The 22,414-nt window shown below is 45.8% G+C and overlaps 1 protein-coding gene across 4 annotated transcripts in view; it reads left to right on the forward strand.

Annotated features, from left to right (window-relative positions):
* The window catches only part of PLCB2 (phospholipase C beta 2), a 48,290-nt gene that overhangs the window by 11,879 nt on the left and 13,997 nt on the right, over positions 1-22,414 (forward strand). For 3 of the 4 annotated variants that reach the window (XR_008734164.1, XR_003559648.2, XM_014279336.3), the window contains exons 4-22: positions 4,270-4,410; positions 5,164-5,243; positions 5,866-5,919; positions 8,498-8,573; positions 9,179-9,279; positions 9,962-10,128; positions 10,327-10,473; positions 10,791-10,948; positions 12,916-12,998; positions 13,385-13,469; positions 14,840-15,011; positions 15,876-15,973; positions 16,706-16,802; positions 17,739-17,823; positions 18,254-18,378; positions 19,425-19,579; positions 20,021-20,185; positions 21,290-21,389; positions 21,663-21,767. Coding sequence is in view for 2 of the 4 variants with exons in the window: in XM_014279336.3 (XP_014134811.1) it covers positions 4,270-4,410; positions 5,164-5,243; positions 5,866-5,919; positions 8,498-8,573; positions 9,179-9,279; positions 9,962-10,128; positions 10,327-10,473; positions 10,791-10,948; positions 12,916-12,998; positions 13,385-13,469; positions 14,840-15,011; positions 15,876-15,973; positions 16,706-16,802; positions 17,739-17,823; positions 18,254-18,378; positions 19,425-19,579; positions 20,021-20,185; positions 21,290-21,389; positions 21,663-21,767 (2,194 nt within the window). In the remaining 2 variants the exon portion in view is untranslated. Of the gene's footprint in view, positions 1-2,105; positions 2,345-4,269; positions 4,411-5,163; positions 5,244-5,865; positions 5,920-8,497; positions 8,574-9,178; positions 9,280-9,961; positions 10,129-10,326; positions 10,474-10,790; positions 10,949-12,915; positions 12,999-13,384; positions 13,470-14,839; positions 15,012-15,875; positions 15,974-16,705; positions 16,803-17,738; positions 17,824-18,253; positions 18,379-19,424; positions 19,580-20,020; positions 20,186-21,289; positions 21,390-21,662; positions 21,768-22,414 lie in introns of those variants that run through there. The other variant, XM_027804054.2, reaches the window with a different exon arrangement.

Below are 22,414 nucleotides of genomic sequence, written 5' to 3' on the forward strand. Positions count from 1 at the left end.
TTTTTTTCTGATGCACCAAGACCCCAGAACGCTGACAGAGAATGTAATAATTAGGACCAAAATACATGATGTTTTAGGCCAGACTGCTGGGCTGTTGGCTTCGTCTTGGGTTTTGTTTAGACATTTCAGCAAGCATTGGCTTTGAAACAAGCATAATTTTTTACAAAAACAGAAGTTGTATTTTCTGACTGTCATGATTATAAAACAGTTTCATCCTCCATATGCATGTTGTTGTTACTGAACTTAGAGATGCAGACTCTGAATTGAACATGTACAAGGGAGAAAATGATACCAAGGTATTTCACGTGCCATATTGTGAGATGATAAAGTAGGAACGAGTACTGTTTGGGAACAATGCAGGGAGCACTCACGTTGCACTGGGAGCTGAGCTGAGGGCTGAGCCGCGGACTACAAACACATTGTGGGTGGTCAGTCATTCTGCCGCATCCCAGGGGAAAGCAGCAGCTCTGGGGATTGAGCATCATCTCGGCGCTACGCTGTGGATTCAGCAGTGTGTGAGCACAGGATGGAACTAAAAGTCTGATGTTCAGGCCTCCAAATAAGAGAGTGATCACAAGAAGCACGGAGACAAACTGATACATGTGCATGCAAGAGAAAAGCGGGTAGAAGCCTGTGGCTTGCAAAGGATTTGTAAATAGTAGAGCAGGGGCCAAGTGAGGAAATGGTCACATCTGAATAACAGCATTTTACCACCCTGGGCCATTTTTCTGCCTCTTCCATCTTTCTGCAGAGTGAGCTCTTTGACCACAGGGACAGAAGTTACTGAGGATGCACAGACTGCATGTCTCCCTTGCAGTCTGTTCCTGCTCGATTCCAGAGTGCCGTGGGTTATTTTGTGCTGTGTGAATCTGTGTGCTGCTGCATTTTCCGGTTCCCTTAGATAAGACAGCAATGAGAGCTGAGAGTGCTTCATCTGCGTAATATTTTTTTTCTGCCTCATCTCGCTGAGATGCTTGGCGCAGAGTCGGGGGCCCCCCGCGGTGCAGCTGGTGGCAGGACAGCCCTCCCTGCTTCTCGGCAGTCGGGTCTTGTTGCTGAATCCCGTGATGGAGCGGTGCTGCTACTGAGGACATGAGCATTACCTGCAGAGCCAAAGGCATTTCAATAATCTTGGTGCTCCCTTTGCTTTCTGGCAACCAAACAAGACCTTCCTTCTCCAAAAGAGAAGATTTGTTGTCACATCCTGTCTTATAATACCATGAACATTGCATCATGCTGCATGTTTCATGAATATACAAAATTGTCAGAGTGCAGTGAGTGCAGGCAGCTGTGGCAAGTCCTGGTTATCCCAGGCTATATCCCATTTCAAGTAGAGAAATGACTGTCCGTCTCTGTCTCTTGTATTAAGCCTAGCTCTTTCTTTATATTTGCATCAGAATTTGCTTTTCTCTGGACTATGAATGTGGTTTGTACAGATGAGGATTTTAGGGAAATCAGGAGGGTGGGAAGTGAAATGCAAGCCGAATCTGTATTTCAACCGCTCTGCTGATGGGTTGTTTTCTGCTTATTTGGGAGTTTAAGTGGATTTGCTAAGCACATTTCCCTTCTGATTTGCATGGCTAATATGGTTGTCCTGTTTTTCATGTAGTGATTCCTATTTTCCCGTTATGGCCACCTGCAACATGACACGAAGTAATTATGTAGTGAAGCTGCAGCACGAGGTGCTAAAGGCGTACAGGTTATGGAAGAGCCAAGACGCAACCATGGCATCAGGTTCAGTGCTCTTGGACACAGCCTGTGGTCCTCTCACCATCTTCATTTCAGTGTTAACGCCAACATCACTGTGTTTATCCTGGGAGGGAGATAATCCCCATGTAAAGCAGGCAGCAGAAAGCAAGCAGCTTGCTTAAGGCCAGGCAGGAAGTCAGTCACTGGGAAAATATGACCTAATTTAGATCCCTAACAAAATCATCCTCTCCCTGCTGCAGTTTGCTTCTCATAAAATGAAGCTATCAACTTCACCATGGCGTTAGGAGGTGCCGTAAGTTAATGCTGATAAGGGGCATGGCATATAAAAAGTGGCACAGGCTAAAGCTAACGGGGACTTCTGAGAAGGTGGTGGGATATCAAGCCATTGCCAAACATGGCAGGCGGCAGTTTTGTCTGGTGGAGCACAGCTAGATAAAGGCAAACGCTCTGATGCAGCATTCAGCTTGCTGGGGACATGGCGTGAAGAGCAATGTCTGCTGGAGAGCCAAGCAACACTAGTTTGCAGAGGAGGAAGGGCTGGGAGGAGCCGGTTTGTAACAAATGCAGGAAATGAGTTCAGCGTAAACCACAAGTTCTCTATTGTCTTAGCTTCACGTAGTTTACAACACTAGAGGTAAGGAAACTGAACAAATGCCAGTGGGTTTGCAAGATGAAGTTAAATTTGAAGTTAAAATCCTAACGCTTTGCCACTTGCAATGAAAAGTTAGGCTCCATCGAGGAGTTGCTATGAGCGTGGAAGGGAGGTGTGGGTGTGTGGGTGCTGCTCGCTTCTGCAAAGGAAAATTGCTCACAAAGCAAGAATGAGCCATTTTAGAAATTCCCTATTAGAAAACAGGCAAATCTGGGTGGCTGACTGCTTTCCTCCTTCTTTCCCTCCAAATGCTTTTGGATTATACAGGTTTCAGTTACTCCTGCGGAGAGCCGCTTTTAGAGTGAGAGACAGCAGTCAGATGATCTTGAGTTATAATCCTGTTCTTCCTGAAGATGTCTGTTTGCTACAGATGTGTCAACATTGCAAATGCTCCAGAAATTTGGAAAAATGCAGTGGAAAGTCTGCAGAGTTTCTTGTTGAATATATATGCAGCTTTGTGTGTGATGTCATGCAAACACACAAGAATGCGTGAAGCTGAGCAGTTTTGGAGTTTCTGCTATTACAGTCCAAATGTAAAGAGAAAATTTTGTGGCAGAAAGGAAATTCCTTCCATTTGAATCACAGCGATATGCAAACAGATGGTTACATATTGGGGTTTGTAGCTGGCTTGGGCTAAATTAAGGTCCATGGAAGTCTAAGATCGGGGAGTTTGCTTTTTTCAGCTTGCAGGGATTCAGATATTGGTCCAGTTAGTAGCAGCTTAACAAGTCCCTGAATGCGAGCTGTACTGCAGCGACTGACTTTGTACACGCTCCGAGTTTACGGCAAACGCAAAGGTGAAATCATTTAGCTAAAACCTCTCTCACTGCGGTTCACGTGACACGTGATGTGTTAAGGTGTTACTGATGCTGTAACTTGTTGAAACTCAGCCATGACTCTAGGTCTGTGCCTACAGCAAGAGCTCAGGTTCCAGTTCCAGTTAAACTTCTGAATCTGACCTGCTTTGCCAAAAATCCCAGATCATTAATTTTGCCCGCAGTTTCTGAAGGAGCAGGTGCTCTGGCAGCCTCCCTGTTTGCTTCTGTATGGATATATCCTGCGCTTTAGATAATGAATGGCTGTGCTTTATTCTAGGACACGGGAATTTTATCTTTTCATTATAAATAGCGACCATCAGTACAACTCCAGGATACCTTGGTTTAATGATGCCTTACATAGGAATGCAGAAAATGCTAAATAATTTAAAGGGATTCTATAAATACTTTTATATGGTGATGAAATCCAAGTATGACTAATCGGATGAGCCTTATACTTAACAAAACAAATCTCTGGTGAGCCATCGCTGTAGGATACTGCAGTTGCTATGGAAAAAACACTTCTAGCAACTGACAACTAGCAGCAAACGTGACTTGGAGGGAGAGAGCCCATCTCTGCAGCAAGCAGGTCTACAGCTGGTAGAGCTTCCAGGTCCCAAAAACCATCTTTCTTGTGGTGGAGGGAGGTTACAGCAAAAGGTATCACACTAAGCTAAAAGAGGGGTTTTTTTAGCCTGTGTTTTGACAAATGGCTGTCTGTGCTAACCTGGTTATGCACCTCTGGTATGAGCAGGCCAAATACTCCTTGGCTTGTCTGCAAGTTCAGGTTGAAGTTTCAAAAGGAATTTCTTTAAGGGCAGTCTCCAACTTCTGCTTTTTCAGGGCAAAACAGTGTGTTTGCACAGTAATGATAGTCACAATGTTTTGTTTCATGGAGGATCCAGGTAATGCAGGCTCCAGAGTAAAGATGAAAAATAAGGAAAGCCAAGGAAAGGAAGAATACATTAAATGATTTTGCAACCCTTGAAAAGCTTGCCGTGAATTTGGGTCAGGGTTTGGATTGGGCCCTGTTTTTTTCAGATAGTTTGCCTCATTCTCCCTTCATCCCCATCTGTTCTGTTTCTTTTGCAGTGCCAGAAGCTCCGAGAGGTTTTTAACTTGGATTATCCTCACAGCACCTTCCTGCTTAAGACTCTGACTATTGTATCTGGCCCTGACATGGTTGACCTCACTTTTCATAACTTTGTGTCCTACAAGGAGAATGTTGGCAAGGTATTGGGTCCTGAGGGCAAGGAAGTGCTGGGAGACACTAAGGATTGGGGCATTGAGTGGGGAGTGGGAAAGGGGAGGGGAAAACGGGGAACCTGAACCCTGTCAATGTTATTGGCAAGGTTATAAACAACCAGGTTAATGTTCCAGTAAGGTGTGGTACTTCCATAGTTCTAGAAGCTTGTACCTTGCATGGAAAAGGACCAGTAGAAGACATTTAATATGTCATTTTTGTCCTTCATGTGCTTTGTGTGGATAAACAGACAGCTGAAAAGACTCCGTGGTAAAGTGTCAAGTGTATATAGGCAGTAGGAATGTGATAAAGCCAAGCCCAGGGCACAGCGGTTGGGATTTGGAGCCCAGCAGTATCGGGACAGGCCTTTTTACCAAGGCCTGTAGTAACAGGACAAGGGGTAATGATTTTAAACTGAAAAAGGGAAGATTTTAAGTGGACATAAGGCGGAAAGTTTTTACTATGAGGGTGGTGAGACACTGGAACAGATTGTCCAAAGAAGCTGTGGATGCTCCGTCACTGGAAGTGTTCAAGGACAGGTTGGATGGAGCTTTCAGCAACCTGGTCTAGAAGGTGTCCCTGCCCGTGGCAGGGGGTTTGGAACTAGATGATCTTTAAAGGTCCCTTCCAACCCAAATTGTTCCACAGTTCTGTGCCCTTTCCACATTTGTCGCTCTGTACTTCTTGGTGCAGTTCTGTAACGTCCAACTGCCTCTGCTTTGTGTGTGTGTGTTTGTTCCCAGAGCTGGGCTGAGGATATTATGGCCATCGTTCGGAATCCTCTCACATACAACGCTTCTCGGTACACCTTCCTAGAGAAAATGTAAGTGATTTCTGACAAACATTGTTCTCTGAAACATTCACGTACTTCCCTTTCTATGTGTACTAGAAAGAAAAGGCTGCGTAGCATCCATGTCCTTTGGCAGCCTCCAAACCAAGTCCTGTGTCAGTGCAGGACCCCCAAGGCACGGGCAGGGGTTTGGTAGCTGTGCTGTATGTTGTGTGAGCGCTGGCTGGCACAGAAGTGCTTGAGCCAGTCAAACACACTTGTGGTATTTAGACAAACTGAAATTCTGAGCCTCAAAGGGGTCTCCCACCGAGGTCACAGCACTCACCCCAACGAAGTGTTGCCTCTTTTCTTTGCTCTGTAATACCATTTGGTTGGCAACCTAGGATTGCTGAGGAATGCTAAATAGTAGGACATATCATTATATCTTATGTTTTAGAGGACTTTTTCTGAGATCTAAGCTCTTATAATTTGCCTGTTTCTCCTTCCCACGAAACATTAACAGATTCTATCTGAGGTAAGCTGACATCTGAAGGGCCTGATTTTCAGTTGACTGTTAAATTGTTTTCCCAGTTGCGTATTTTTTATTTCTCATTACTTAATAGGACCTCTAAAACTGTACAAGTGTGTTTTCATAATTTTGTGGGTTTTTTCACAGCCTGGTGAAGCTGAAGATGCAGCTTAATGCAGAGGGGAAGATTCCTGTCAGGAAGTGAGTATAGATATTTGGGTGTTTGTGTGTTCAGTCAGACTGAAGGCAGAGCAGCTGGTACGGGAGTGGTTACCTGGTGGCTTCAGCTGCCTGCTCTTTCTGCACCTAAGAGGCAGAGATCATTCCCTCTGGATTCAGGCTATGAAAGGATTCCTGCTGCCACCTAGGTTCCTCCCAGGGAGGGGCCTGGGACATAATCTGGGTCTGGAAGGGGAGAACTTTTGTGGCCTGCACCTACAGCAAGAAATTGCCTTAAACAGCCATAGATTTCACCTTCTGGCTCTTGCCGAGAAATAATCAACAAAACCAAACAACTCTGGTAAAATTCTGATCACAGATTGTTTTGCAAACCTGAGTTGAAAGGTGGATGAAGTATAGGATTAATTTAACCTTTCATATAAGGAGTTCTGTATTTGGAGAACTTTTTGCCTGACTCCCCAGCTAGCCTAAAGTGTAGGGGTCCATCACTTTCACTTGTCTCCTTTCTTCATGTGGGACCACCAGCCGTTCTCACTAGTGTAATTCCAATGCCCAGCCTTTACTCTGGATGTGCACGAGAGGGAAGCAGCCTTTGAGGCAGCCCTCTGGGCCAACGTCAATGCCAGTTCAAGCACAGAACGTGGAGGTTTGCCCTTCACTGGCCCCAGGGTTGGCCTTGTGCACCGGGGTAGGACTGCTGTTAGAACAAGCCAAGGCTGCTTTGCTGAAGCAAAGACCAGCCTGTTATTTCTCCCCTGTACTGCGTGGCATGAATCTAGAACTGTTTTTGTGCCACTCGCTGTCTTCCCTAGTAAAATTACTCCATGGCTGATCCAGTGGCTCCTCCATGTTGATTCGACTCATAGAGCAACCAAAGGCTGCACTGCCATGTTCAATTCCATGTTCACCCAAAAGGGTGCATAAATAAATATCTTTTGCTTTAAGAATAAGGACCTGCAGATAGTGCATTTGTGTGTATTCACTAGGAAGTTCTGAACCACTCTGCTTCTAGGTTTATGCTGTGTTACATTATTACAAGAGGCAAGTGCTAATCACCTGTAGTAAATACGCTACCTACTGTGTGCTATATTGCATAACGATTCTAGATTAAGTCTATGCTGGCTAAATGTGCTCCTGGATGGTTGATCATTATTCAACAATAAACATTTTTTGTTGTTTGTTTTCTAAACCACCAACCAGCAAGATTTCATTCTGTCAGAAACCAGTGTATTCATCAAAGGGCTTTTAAAAATGTATAGGTCTTTAATGAATAACTCACACTAGGGAAGAGTACTTTGAATTGATCTTTAAAATGCAAGCAAGGTAGCATTACTGCAGGGAGAAAATGGCTTATTCTTCTGACATAAGCTAGGAAAAATGTCTGGTACAGGATGTACCTCTCTTCAATGCCCTGGTCTGCTTTCTTGCAGAGGTAAAAATGCTTTACTGTATAAAGCGTTAGACCATTAAATAGTCCAGATTAAGAGCCAGATTTACAAAAATACTCAGTATCTCCAGGTGCAAGTATAGGTAAGGCTTTCAAAACTCTTTGTCTGGATTCTTCTGAAAATTCCACTGAGCATCTGCCTTTCTCTTTCGACATTTAAATCCCTTTTGAATCATAACAAAGTTGCTGCAATTTTTGCCTTGCAAAGGGCAGCTTGGAAACCGATATGCACTGAGTTTGCATAAGCCTGCTGCAGCTCCCACTGAACACTCTTCCACCTGTCAACACATTTGGCACTTTTTGTTCCCCTTTTTGGCTGTGAGCACCTGTGATTCCAGGAGCTTAATAGAGCAGACATCTAAATTTATCCATGGAGGAGACCTCATTGCTGCTGACGGGGATATTTTGAAAGTAGATAGAGTTCAGCTACTGTTACTATTCCATAGTGCAGCAAAGGGGCTGCTTTAAGGTGAAGGCTTGACCAAGTGAATTCTGCCCTGCAGACCAGTGCCTAGCTTTCTAAATTGGAGATGAGTTTTGGTTTCTGCAGCAGCAGACCTTTGTGCTTCCATCGTGCAGTATACCAGCTTGTGTAGTGAGTTTGTTCCTTGAATTCGTCGAGAGCCTTTGGTTCCAGAAAATTTTGACTTCTTCTAGAGCAGCAAATTTGCACATTTGTTTGCTTTTTTTGATTGTTGTCTTGACTACCAAGTTATTCCTTGCTAATGCCAGCTACCACATGGGATAGTGTCTTGTGGGGGAAAGTGTCTGAGGAATTTGTGGCATGAGGCCTGCTACCACAGGGAGCAGCTCCAAGAGGGGAAGGGTAGTGAGGAGGGATTTTGAGAGTAAGCTGATGTAGTTCAGTGACAGGGCTCTTACAGAGTCCATAGCAGAAATATAGAACTTCTATATTAAGGCAGCAGTCAAAAAATCCACTGTAGGTTTATAGGACTTGGTACATCAGCTACTCCCTTGGAGAAACACTGTCTCCCTTCTCTGGTTCATGTTTACAGTCTTCCTCTCAGTCTCCTTCACTGTGCATTTTGAGTGTCTTGCACTCTGGCTGCAGCTCCCAGCCACCCAAATGCAGGCTTTTTGATTTCACTCCTGCCACATTGTGGTGATTTCTCTTTTTCTCTGTCTGGTTAGTATTTTTCAGATGTTTCCTGCAGACAGGAAAAGGGTGGAAGCAGCATTAAGTGCTTGTCATCTTCCAAAGGGCAAGGTAAGAGTTTCTCTAGGTAGCCAAAGGTCTCGCTACTTTGAGAATAATGTTTTTGTCTACACAGACTGTGATGCCCTTGGCTATGAAAAAATCATCATCCCAGATGCTGTTAGTTGCTGTGAAACCTCTTCCTTACTGCTAGCTGCCATGCCTTAACTGCAGGTCGGCTAGGATCAATTCTTACTGTTGGCATTGTGGTAACCCTTGTGACTCCATTGCTTGCATTATGTGGCACAAGAAGCAGAACGTTCCCTTCCACCTGTTTCACTTTATGCTCTTTGAAGCAACAGATCTGATGGTTAATTTTGATGCTTCTGCCAATGCAGAGAGTACAGTCCAGGCCCCTGACAGCTCCTGCCACTGCATCAAGCTTTAGCTTTATACTATCACACAAGAGGCACTGAGGGACAGTTTAAATAACTGTCTGTTCTGAAATAGGGCATTATGGTGCTTCTTCACTGCATGTGTTCTTCCCTAAACACCTTGCCAGATGTGCCAGTTGCTTACTTGCATTGTCGCAAACAGGTGCTGGACTGCGGGTGTTAACGGAGAGGTGAAAGCCTTCATGGGTCTGTGATACTGACGTGTCTTTACTGCATTCTCAGAACGATGCCATCAACCCAGAGGACTTCCCTGAGACCGTGTATAAAACTTTCCTCATGAATCTGTGTCCACGGCCTGAGATTGATGAAATATTTACCTCACAGTAAGTTTCCTTCAAGCTACAGCAAAGAACTGGGATCTCTTGTGGCAAAAGAGAGGGAAAAAGGAGGGGCGAGGTGATTTTGTGCTACGTGGTTTGTCTCAAGCCTTAGAAATGCAGGAAGCCAGGTCACAAAACAGTGCCAGTGCACTCAACACTTTCACTCACAGCCTGAAGAAAAGGATGAGACCTCACGGTGCTGCAGGGACTCATTCTTAACTGCCACCATCAGGAGGGCTGATTCCCGATCAGCACTAGGTCATGCGAATGTGATACTGCATGTGACTTGCACCAAACAAGGCCATGTACAGCGTGAGAACCATAGATCCTCACAAATAGCCAGTGGCTTTTGGTTTTTTTCAAGTAGCTAAATCTGTGACTTCCTAAATGGACTTGGCTTTGTATGGAAAGCAATTCAGTGTGCTCTGAAATTCAAGTCCCTTTAGAGTTTTAGTCAGAGGCTCAAATACGTACAGCCTCCTTACAGAATTAGTAAGAAAGAAGAAGGGCCACAGTGGGAAGCATCATTTATGGGAAGAAAAGTAGACAAAACAGAAATGTGTGGGCCCAGGGAGGCAGGCACCCATTGCCTACCTGAGGAAGGACCAACCTCTCTTTTGTGAAAAGGTTTTCTGGGTAGTACACAGGCCTTAACCTGTGCTCCTCTGTACTTCTCTCACTTTAGCCATTTAAAAGCAAAGCCCTACATGACCAAAGAGCATTTGGCGAAGTTTATCAACAAGAAGCAGCGAGACTCTCGCCTCAATGACATCCTTTTCCCACCAGCCAAACCTGAGCAGGTGCAGAGCCTGATAGAGAAGTATGAGCCCAGTGGGATTAACATCCAGAGAGGTGAGTCTTGTTCAGCCCAGAAGTCTTGCTGTAGAGGTGGCATGGAAGTAGGAGAGGAACTTGCACCTTCTGCTACTCTGACTTTCTAAGGAGAGCAATCAGCCCAGTTCTCACAAGCCCCTGCGTTGCAGTGCACTGGCAAGGATGTGCCAGAACCATTTTGTGCCGATGCTATTAACAGCTTTGTTTTCCATGTAGGGCAGTTGTCTCCAGAGGGGATGGTCTGGTTTCTCTGTGGCCCTGAGAACAATGTGATAGCACTGGACAAATTGGTGCTGCACCAGGACATGACCCAGCCGCTCTCTCACTACTTCATCAATTCATCACACAACACGTATTTAACAGGTATGGGTGGTTCCGGCATCTGCCTCAGCCCCAGCGCTTATGTACCACCACCAGGGGTGGAAGAGTGGTACTGACAGGCAGGCAGATGTATCTGCCCTGAAGTTTGGAGGGCCGAGAGCTGTAATGCACTGTGAGGGGCTTGGCAATTAAATGTTGTGTGAGAAGGAGAAATGTCAGCCTGTTACTGAGAATGTCTTGTCAGTCTGCCACGTACACCTGCCGAAGGGTGGCAGAGATTTCTGTTGCTCCTGTTTTATGCAAAAACTGTCCCATGTGAGCAGGTAACGTTGAGCCTCCCTCCTTCTGCTCTCCTCCAGCCGGTCAGTTTTCTGGGATCTCTTCTCCTGAAATGTATCGCCAGACGCTGCTGGCTGGCTGCCGCTGCGTGGAGCTGGATTGCTGGAAGGGCCGTCCTCCGGATGAGGAGCCGATCATCACTCACGGGTTCACCATGACAACTGAGATCCTCTTCAAGGTATGGAAAGCATTTTCTCCGTGGATGCTTTCCCCTGCTTGGCTGTAGACTGATCTCTGAGGAGGCTGGCTGAGGGAACTGTCAAATGGATGGGCTGAGAGCAAAGATGTTTGAGAGGAAAAGATTGATGGCAAGATGACAAGTGAATGAATGTGTAGAAAGGATGAAAGATGAACAAGTACGCAATAGGTTGGAGTCTGTGTACATTTTTGGAGTGGGAGGACCAGAAGAGAGGTTGCTGGCTGGATGAAGATGAATGAATGAAGGAAATGCAGGCAGTCAGGTAGAAGCGATGGAGAGGTGGTTGAGCAGATGTGCCCACATGCACAGGGCTGTGTAGCCAGATGGATGGATGGACACAAACCATGAGGATGGTGGATTTATGAATAGATGCACGTTAGAGAAACAAACAGGGTGGCTTTTAGAAAGCAAACCATTAAAATTGGTTTATTTTCTAACTGGTCTACAGCAGGTTCCTGTGGCTTACAGCCTTACGTGGTGGCACTTTGGAAGAATAGGTTTCAATTACATCCCAATTACATGAGTGTGTGGAGTGCGTTCAGTGGAGGAACTGCCCTCTAGCATGTTGGGCAGATGGCTTCCATGAGGAGTCAGCTCCCAGGCTTCAGAAGCAGAGTGCAAAGTCTGCTTCTCCCTTGGAAGTTTAACCACTTGGCATTTAACCACAGAAGCTACAAACATCTTGCAGGTTAAAAATCGATGCATCACACTTATTTTTTATGCACTCCTTTCTTTACACAGCTGCTGCCAACAGGCAGAGGCACTTCAGATTCTTTTTAAAGCTGTTCATTCTTATTCTGTATCTTCCCCCCAGTTCGCAGGCTTCACTATTACTAAAATATTTTGGGGGCTGGGGGAACCCAATCCTTAAGATCAGAGGTATTGTCATATTCAGTGTCAGTAATTTCCCAAATCCTGTTGTGCCACTGCTGCTTTTTGCACAGCAGTTCACTACAGAGAGGAGAAATAATGACAGCTGTAGCTGCTGTAATTGCAGAGTTCTGCTAAAGCATGTGACTGTACCTCAAGGAAATTACAACCTGTTAACACAGCATGTGCCCAAGTTTTAGTTTCACATAACACCTCGGTCTTCCCCTCCACACCTCTCTCCCTTTCCTACCATTGCCTGTGGCCTTTTAATAGCTTTTTCTGTAGCTTCTCCTCTGAACCTTGCAGGTTTTTGTAAGAGAGAGTCCAAGTAGTGCATGGAGGAGCAGCTGGGGCAGCCTCCCTCAGTGCTAAGATCATGGCTGAACCAGGATGTTGGGGGGAGTAGGGGACTGTAGCTGCAAAGCAGCAAATGACACTTCTTTGCCCTATCAATTAGCAGCACCAGAACATAGTAGAAAGTTTGTGGCAGTTTAACAGAGTCTTGGAGAAAATATGATTATTTTATTAAATCATTAATGCTGAGAACGTTTCCATGGTACTTGCATTTGAAGTGCCAGCGCTGCTGGTTACTGAACATTCTGGTTTTCTCTGCTGCTAGACAGGATTTTATAAGCAGATGAAATGACAGAAAATTGGACATGTTCAGAGGTGAGTATAAATAGGGTTTGAAACACTTTAACCTGGTACTGCATACATCTCTCTCTCCAAATTCAAAGTGCGTGTGGCAGCAGCATGACTCTGGCAAGGTGCTTTCACATTTGTTTATATATACCCTAAACTATGTAACAAAAATAAAAAGTCTTATTCGTACATCTTCAGCTTTTTTATGCAAGCTATTGAGTTTAGCTGCATGTTGTATCCTCTGGAGCTGGAAGCCCAGGCGGGTATGAAAAAGATGACACTTCTCACCTTCGTACTGGGAGAAAGTTTAGTTACTTTAAAGAGAAGAAGCTCCTGACAGTGATCAGTTTGGAGTCCATTCAGTAGGAGGTCAGCTGCATGTCTCTGCTATTAACGGGTGCTGATCTTTTCTCTGGCCATTGTCTCCCATTTAGGATGCCATTGAGGCCATTGCAGAAAGCGCTTTTAAAACATCTCTCTACCCTGTCATCCTGTCCTTTGAGAACCACGTGGACTCGTGAGTATCTAGTGGTTGGGAGAGCAAAAGGTATACAGGCAAGGGCTGCTGGGTTTTAAATGGGTGCCTGAGCTGAAATGAAAAAATGAAACATGGATTGAGATTTCTGAAGCAACTGGAGGTGGGTCAGAGCTAAAAGATGAGCCATAAGGTGCAGAGTGAGGGTGACCACAACTGTGCAGCCTGTTAGCTGGGGGGGGGGGGGGGCAGAGTATGAACAAATAGGAGCCGGCCTGGGAGGGGACTTCAATATCTGCATAGCTGTCTGAGTGAAGGCAGGAGGTGGTTTTCTGGGTAGAGTACCTAGAGCTCAAGACAGCTGTTCATGCTAAGCTCTGGCTTTGGGTATCTGTTCTCCTGTCCACACCTGCTTGATCTCTTTTCAGGCCCAAGCAGCAGGCAAAGATGGCTGAGTACTGCCGAACCATATTTGGAGATATGCTGCTGACAGAGCCGCTGGAAAAATACCCAGTAAGTAGAAATCGGGGAGGGAGGCTACTGGAGAGGTCATTCTGGAAAAATTGGTCACTCCTGGTGCTAGGAGAGGCCATAACAGATGCAAGGCCAGTGAAAGAGAATGCAATGCCATGGACAAATAAGCCTGGTTCGTAGGAGTGAGGAACATAGTGGATGGGAGACCTCTCAGTCGCAGAGGTTTTCCCAAGCACTTGCCTGACTCTAGTCTTATTTGACACTGTGACCTGAGTGACTCTGGCAACTGAGCTCTAGGTGGCCAAGTTGTACCAGTTGTGTATTTTTGTACGTGGTACTGTTTCAAATTCATCTGCCAGCACTTGCTTTGGAAAGAAACGGGAACAAGGGCCTAGTAGTGTTTCAGGCTGTTCCTACCAATGCCTCTGAATTCCTGCTTCCAACCTATGCACACAGCTAACCACACACATGGCTTTGTGCTCAGAATAGATGAGTAAAGCTCCCGATCTGCTTGACCCTCCTCATCAGCTTGCTTGTACAAGCATGTATCTTTGCGGACAGTGACATTTTTGGTGATCCCTGTGCGCATTGCTACTTTAGTTACCTTGCCAATGGACACTGATTTACAAATAATAGGCAGTGCCTGTGTTCTGCAAAGCATGAGGCAAGTTCCTTGGGATATGTAGTGGAAGGGAAAACTAAGAAACCTAGCCCAAGCATCTATTTTAAAGCATGAGATCAAAAGAAGAGCTGAAAAGAAGCAGCGAGCAAACTGGCAGTTGCTTGTTGTCCAGACCCATGTCCTTGTCCGGGCAATAGGAAGAGACAGGGTGGGTGTGTGGGGAGAAACAGTTCAGGGTATTTAGCTAAAATATTAATAGGCCTGTTGCTATCTGTACAGGGAGTGTAGGACTAGAAGCACAGTCTGAGTCACACATCCTTGGCTTGCTTGAGCCACCTACTCTGGGATCTTTTTTCAAATCTGCTGCAGGCAGAGTGTTTAAATACAGCCTGAGTGCTGATCTAGGACTGAGGCTCTGGGATAATGAGAGAAGTAGGTGGAATGTGAAAGCCAGGGGTGCGTGGATGCCTTCAGGCCATGTAGATGTTCTTTTAGCTGTGGTGCAGGATAGGTGGCTGGGAAGAGCATGCCAAGTGCAGGCAGCAGAACATAAGAGGGCTGAGAGGTACCAAATGCTGGTCTGAAACCAAAGGTGAAATCTTGGAAAAAAAATCTGCACAGATACAGTGGGATATGTCAGCAGGTGGAGAAATTAAAATATACACTGGTGTGAACGATGTGTCCATGTACCAATGGCCAAAGGAATGGTACTGGGAGGGACTGGAGAGATGAGTGTTTGAATTCTGTCGTTGTGATGGAAATTCAGTACAAAGTTTATCTGTTGCAGCTGAAGCCAGGAGTTCCTCTGCCAAGTCCTAAGGATCTCTTAGGGAAAATCTTGATTAAGAACAAAAAGGACCAATCTATGTCTGGGAAGAGGCAGAACTCTTTGAAGAAAGGGAGGAATGTGGAACCAGAAATCATTGAGCAGCCAGCCCCTACGGATGCCGAAGACACTGGTATGTCTGAAGGGAAAATGGGACTAGTACAGCTAGATGAGCCAGTCTGACCCACTGGAGACCTTCCAAATCAGCCATTAATACTAGCCTGAGGCAAGCCAGTACTAGTCATTAATTCAGTTATCTCAAGGAGCAGCATAAGCCTGGAAGAGAAATGAAATCTTCAGAATATTTTCAAACACTTTATTCCAACCAGAAGAGACAATCAACTTATGCCCTGCCCATCAGTCAACTCTTCTGCCTGCTCTGAGTTATATGACTGCATGAGTTGGTAATTCGTTGATACACACTGGCTATTGGTTTCATGGAAGGGTGGATAATTTCTTACTGCTTATAGGTCTATGATAACCACAAATTCACCATGTTCTTCACCCTGAGGTTCGTGAAGGTTTATAGAACCTTCATCCTCACTCTGCTGCCTTTCTCCGGTCTCAAGGCTGTCACCTCTTGGGCTCAGGGAACCTGTGGTAGGACAGTGTATTTTCAGTCCCTGTCATGGTAGGAGCACCTGGAGTCATAGAAAGACAAGGTGAGCACTGCTACAGAGCACCTAGAAATGGACATTTATTCCCACAAATGTGTGCAACCGTGGTGGGGAAAATAGCATTGTGATTATCACTTGTGGGGGATGAGGGAAGCCTGCAGGAGGAATGATTTGGTCTCTTGACTCTTGCTAGTCCAGAGCGTGCTAGTTTGTATTTGGATTTGGTTGATAAAATTGTAGGATTCTTCCATTTACTGTGCCTGCATGACTTGATGGTGAGGTTTTACAGAGCTAAATGCATGGCTAATGCTAGCCATCTGCCATGTCTTGTCTCAGTGTGCTACTGGTACATACTGCTGATGTGGGCTGTGTGTGCTTAGTCTGGGCAGGTGATGTGGCTGAAGAGGAACCAGAGGAAGAGGATGAACATCTCGGAAACCTGGATGAAGAGGAAATTAAAAAGATGCAGTCAGATGAGGTACTGTCAGTTGTTTCTGTTCCTTTTCTGGGGGTTATTTTTTCTGGCCTTCAGTTTTCTCTGGGGCCATATCATACTGAACAAAGATGAACCCAGAACGCAAGGGGGAATGAACTGTGCTATGATCAGCCAGGGACTTTCCTCCTTCCATGCCACAAGACTTTTGCAGGAGAAACTGAATGAGGGAAATTATGTTGCAAGCACAGAGTTGTTATTTCTGACTCTGCCTTTGGTATTCTGCATGACTTGGAGATAACTGCCTTCAGGGTGTTTGGAGAGGCTTACCCTTAGTCTGATAAAAGTTGTTACTGAAACATGAAGTGCTACTGCTTGAAGGGTGAAGGAGGAGGTCAGCATTCCCTTGAGTAAAAGAATCCATTTCCCATTTCCATCTTCCATCTCCCTCGTATCGCTTAGAGAGGAGGGAAAACAATGCCCTTGGTTTGTCCCTGACTCCATGCTCTGAGAGGTTAAAGAGGTCCTGGACTCCTTACTTACTGACTGAGACCTCACCGTATGCCTCAGTTTCTGTTTTTTCCGAGCTACCTAGAAACTGTGCCCCTGGCCACGCTGCCCACAATGTCACTGTAGGACCTAGAAGCCAAAGAAACTGGTGTGCTCTGGTCAGGGCAGCCATCGGAGTTCTGTGATTGTGAAGCCCAAGTGTGTTTTGTTCCATCTTTAGGAAAAGTCTCTTCATATGTCTTCTCTTGGATTTTGTTTTCTGTTCAGGGCACTGCTGGTTTGGAAGTGACAGCATACGAGGAAATGTCCAGCCTTGTTAATTACATACAGCCCATCAAATTTGACTCCTTTGAAGTCTCTGCTGGTAAGTCAAAGTCAGTCCTTTCAGAATCCCAAGTGTTTTCATTCGCCCAGGAGAGCAGTGCTTTCAGATGCTGCTGTTCTCTGCCTGCCTTGGTGACTTGCTTTCACCCATTTTCTGTTGTGCTCTCTCTCTCTCTCTCCCACAATGTGTGCATGGGCTCAAACACTTCCCTTCTGCCCTCCTCCCTGTAGTAAGGAACTTCTAAGGAGAAGACAGTGAGATGTCAGATGCTGCTCCCAGTTTTATAACTGAGGATGAAAAAACCCAGCCTAGAGGCCAGTGCCATCTCAGTGGGCTTGCTTTGCTGCTTCTGGGAGCAGGAATGAGCCCAGCTTTTCTTAATGTGTGTGACTGGCCTTCCTCTTCTGTGGTGGTTGGACAGAGAAACGTCTGAAACACTGGAAATGCATGCTATTCCTTTATACACTATAGGTTCCTCTAAAGAGTTCCCACATTTGGGTCTAGCTTTGTGTAAGCTGGTTTGAGTTATGAAGGAAAAGAAAAAGAAAAAAATAGAGGAAGGGGAAACTTGACAAATTAAAGAACTTTGTGTGAGACACTGAATATTGGGATTCACTCGGAACTAAAATTCTAGGCAGGAGGTGTTCTGTAAATGACACTGAAATCCAGGAAGAGATGGGCAAAATTAGCGCTATTTAAGCTTTGTGAGCCCATCCTGTCTGTACTCCATGAGGTTTCTGTCCTGTAGTACACAACCGTGTCTCCCTGGTAAATGTAAATCACCTTTTATGGAGTATTATTCTTCAGTCCCTTTTCAAGGGACCAGAGAAAGGTAAATTGCCTTGATAGAAAAAGGTACGTGGGAGAAGGTGGGCGTAAACGGGCCAGGTGCTTCTTGGGTCTGTCAGTCCCCACACACAGAGTGGGGGCTGGGCATGCCTTTCTTCTAAATGCTTTCTCATCTCCTGTTTCTAGAGAAGAACCGGAGTTACGTCATCTCTTCCTTCACGGAGTTGAAGGCTTATGATCTACTAACCAAGTTCCCAGTACAGTTTGTGGAGTATCCTTTTGGCAACCGTTGCCCAGTGTAGTTGGCTGTGTGAGGTAGGAGAGCCAGTCTGCAGCTTGGGCGAGGCTGAGCTACATCCAGCTGGCTTCTGGCTTCAGGACCTGGTGAACTCTTCATCAGAGATACCGGGTGTACAGGTGCAAGAGGCATGGGATCTTCCAGGGTGGCTTGGGAGCTGTCCAGAGATTCTTGACAGGACGCATCCTGCTGTAGTGAACGCCAAGGCTGCCAGATGCTTTTTTTTTTTTAAGTGGAAAGGATATGGGAAAGGAGCCTGTTGTTGCCAGGGCCTCTCCTCCTGTCTGGAAGGCTCTGAGCGTTTGGTAGCAGAGCCTGAACAATTTTCATGATCTGGGTACGTGAGCTAGCCCCAGGGTACACAAGGAGTGCTCCAGACTTGTTTCCAATAGAGCAACTGCAGATATAACAAGCGACAGATGAGCCGGATTTACCCCAAAGGCACCCGGATGGACTCCTCTAATTACATGCCCCAGATGTTTTGGAATGTCGGCTGTCAGATGGTGGCACTTAACTTCCAGACCATGGGTGAGTGTCACACTGTCCTCCAGCTTCTGAGTGGGTGAGGCTGTGTGCTCGCATTCACTGTCTCTTCCTTCACTGCTATTTCCCACCGCTGCTGTTTCCCTGAACGCGTTTATTCTGTGTGCCTTCTCCCAAAGTTGTGTTCTTCTTTGACTCCATCTCCACAGACCAAAAGCACTTTTCTGGGCCCAGCACAAACCTGGCATACAGTGCCTGGGATGCTGGCCCTACACACTTGTGCATACGCGCATGTATGGACTTGCTGTCATTTAGTGTCTGGGTACCCTCTCTAGCTGCCCTGTAATGTGATGTCAGACTAAATAATGTGCAGAAATGCATCAGAAGCTCCTGCTTCCCCTGATTGCTTCCTCTTCTGCGAGGCAGCAGGCAGAGCTCCATCTGGCTACAGGACTGGCCTGTCTATGCTGTTATTTCCGGTTATTTTAACCTGAACAGGGAAAAAGAGCCTTTTCTTGCTGCACCACCAGCATGAGAAGGAAAGAAAAGCCTCCAGAGAAAGCGATTCTTTACCCCTCTTCCTTCCTCAAGGGAGTGTCTTATGTATAGAGAGTGTAAGAGACTAGCTGTAGGTTCAGTAGGAGAAAAAACCCAGCAGCTTTAAAAGGGAGTGAGAGACTGGTTATGAAGAGGGGTGAAGAAGGGTGCAGAAACCACAAGCCAGCGTTCTCAAGAGAAGTGGCAGAGGAGGGGAGGCCCAAAATGAGAGGGGGAAGGAGCAGAGGGACTCAGACAACTACTTACTTCGCACCCCAAAATAGTGGGTACTCCTTAAAGTAGGTTTTAATTTAGTTCTACCCATGACTTATGGTGCAATCATAAGCAAACCACTTACCTTTCTTACAACAGCTGCTGTAATATTTTTCCCTGTAGGGTGCTGAAAGGCTTAATTAGTTTTTGAAATGGCTTTGTGAGCCTTTGGCTAGCTGGGGCTATAAAAATACAGCATCCTTCAGCTCACTCGTAGCGCACAAGCCACCTGATGAGGTCCCACAGAAATTTTTCTCACTGTGTTTTTCTGTCTCTCTCAGATGTCCCCATGCAGCAGAACATGGCTCTGTTTGAGTTCAACGGCCAGTGTGGCTATCTGCTCAAGCATGAATTCATGCGGCGGCCAGACAAGCAGTTTGACCCCTTCTCTGTGGACCGCATTGATGTGGTGGTGGCGAGTACCCTGTCTGTCACGGCAAGTACAAACTGTGGTGCTGTTCCTCCCCTGACAGCCAGTTCCTGGCACCACATACATAACTGGCATCTATGTCCCCACTATTTATTACCCAGTAGGGTTCTTAGTGGCAAATGAACTCGGAGAGTCCTGTGGGAGAGTGTTACCATGGCAACTCCCAGTCTTTTCGCTATTTTAAATTAATCATAATCGCATGAAAACAGAAAATTAGCATCTGCCACACAGAAGCAGCCAAGGCTGTGACGATGGGGAGGGAGGAGGCTGGAGGAAGTGCTGAAGCAAGAAACATGGGTGGAGGTAAAGAAAAGCCTATTGTAGATTGGAAGCTGCAGTAGAAAAGATGTTTTGGGGTGGGAGAGTGACTTTGGGGTGAAGGTGTGGATGGGCTCTTCTGTTTTATTCTTTTCAGCAGTTGCTAATTATGTTTCTGTTTGTTTGTAGATACTCTCTGGTCAGTTCCTCTCAGACCGCAGTGTGAAGACATATGTGGAAGTAGAGCTCTTTGGATTGCCCAGGGACACAAAACGCAAATACAGAACCAAACTGACCTCCACTGCCAATTCCATTAACCCTGTATGGAAAGAAGAGGCTTTTGTTTTTGAAAAGGTAATAATGTTTGATAGTAATTTAGACAGAGAATTCCTAAAGGTCCTGTTGGCCACAAGCACTGCTTCTTGAGAGGCCAGTGACAACAGAAGGAGCTCCCTTCTGGAGATCTGAGTCACAGCTTTAGACATACAAGGTGTTATGTGTTGCATGCTCAGATAATATCCAAATGACAGTATCCAAAACAACTCTCCATCAGGATTTCCCTGAGCAGACAAGGGGTAGCTGGGAACATTTCTGGAAATAATGGGCATCAAAAGTCTCGCATTTGTGATGCACTTCAAATTGAATTGACTAATCAGCTTTGAAAACTTCAAGCACCAGGAAGCAGAAAGGAATAGAACGTCTGTGGTTAAACTGTAAATGAGAAACAGACAAACTGGAGAAGTAATGGGATCAGTGGGAGGTTTTCAGTTGTGCTAGAATAGAGAAATCTGCCCTCTCTCCGCAAGAATTCAGTGGCCACTAATCCGGCTACAGGGTATGGGGAAGTTAAGTCAAAGGTGATAGTAACGTTTGACCTTTCTGCAGTAAGTTACAAAGGCAAAATACATGTTACGCAATTCACCTCTGTCACGCACGCAGTGAAATAGCAGATATTTTCAGCCTACTTGGGATGTGGTAGATAAATATTATCCTCATTTCAGAAAATGCTTTTCAGGCTGCAGTTCTGGCACAGTAATTTTTAGTTCATTTTATTGCAGAAGAAAATGGGGGAGGAGAGAGGCAAGAGCCCTTATGGCAAAGTCACCATGCTTGCTAAATTACGCTTCCGAGTTCATGCCCTCCTCTGGTGAATCACTTCATGGAAGCTGTGCTGTGGAGGTGTGTTGCCCCATTTTTTCTTTAGGTAAACTGCCCTCCTGTGATTCCATGTAGACTGTCCTCTGAGAAGCCTGTGTTTTGTGGAGTCTGTAGATTGAGTTGTGTCTGCGATAAACTGTAGCCTTAAATTACAAGGTGCAGAAATAGGCTGTGACTTCCTCAGAGAGATGGTATTGTTCTTTTGGAAGGAGGAGAGAGTGAAGTTCTACTTACTGAGGCTGCTAGGCTGTTAGGAGTTAGAGGTGATGACATTGGTGCCTTACTCTGTTTTTCCCTTAGATCATGATGCCTGAGTTGGCGTCTCTTAAAATTGTGGCTTGGGAAGAAGGAGGGAAGTTCATTGGACATCGCATAATTCCCGTCATTGCAATGCACTCAGGTAAATTTCTTGGAAATTCCTTTAGCTTTTGTGCCCTTGAGACCTATTCATTGGAAGCTGTAAAGAAAACAGGAATATCTGCATGTTTTGCTACTTAATCTCCATTCCCATAGGCAGTGCAGCCTTCAGATTCGTCCTGCTGTAGTCTTGGCTTAACTCCATAATACATTCACCATGCCCTCCTGCGAAGAGGGACTTGTTTTACTGTCGGAGCACACAGCCCAGAAGGGACCGGGATTCGGCCAGCTTACCTCTTCTGCTTTCTGCTTTCAGGCTATCACCACGTTTGTCTCCGCAGCGAAAGTAACATGCCACTCACCATGCCTTCTCTGTTTGTGTACCTGGAAATAAAGGACTACGTTCCTGATGCTTGGGCAGGTAGTACATGTTAGAATGCACGTGGGGGGATGCGCTGCCTTTGTCCGGACTCAGATCTAGAAGCATTTTTCCAGCCCCGGGGTGCTTCCCTGCTGCACCCTTAATTCCTTGTCAGGGTGGGGCTTGAGCGCGGGCCAGCATCCCGTCACAGCCTTGCTTTCATCAGGGAAAAGCGGGTGGCTGCGCTGTAGCTGCGCCTGGTTCCCTGTACAGGCCGTGGCACTGCCTGACGTGCAGTGCAGATGTCACTGTCTCCCAGGTTTGGGATGGGTCAGCCTCTTCACTGCTTTTATTCAGAAGCAGGGAGAGGTTTCCTTGAGTGAAGAGGTGGTAACTCTCAGGGACTGTTGAGAACAGGGTTTTAGGGAGCACAGGAGCGTTCTTCTTCCCCCTTTGAAGAGAGGGAGGTTCTTGCTGATACTGAGGTAGAGTGATCCTTTAAAAAGGGGATGGTCAGACAGTGAGATATGAATCAGGAAAGAAGCCCCAGCTGAGGTATTAACGGCAAAACTTTTTAACAATCATGATCAAAGCCATGCAGAATGTAACAGCATCAACCACAGAAGTTCTTACGAATACTTCTCATGTTTACTCTCTCTTCCCCTGTGTACAAATGAACCTTAATCAGGGGGGAAATCCTGCAAAGT

Source organism: Falco cherrug, chromosome 10 (genome assembly GCF_023634085.1).
Source record: "Falco cherrug isolate bFalChe1 chromosome 10, bFalChe1.pri, whole genome shotgun sequence".
NCBI lineage: Eukaryota > Metazoa > Chordata > Aves > Falconiformes > Falconidae > Falco > Falco cherrug.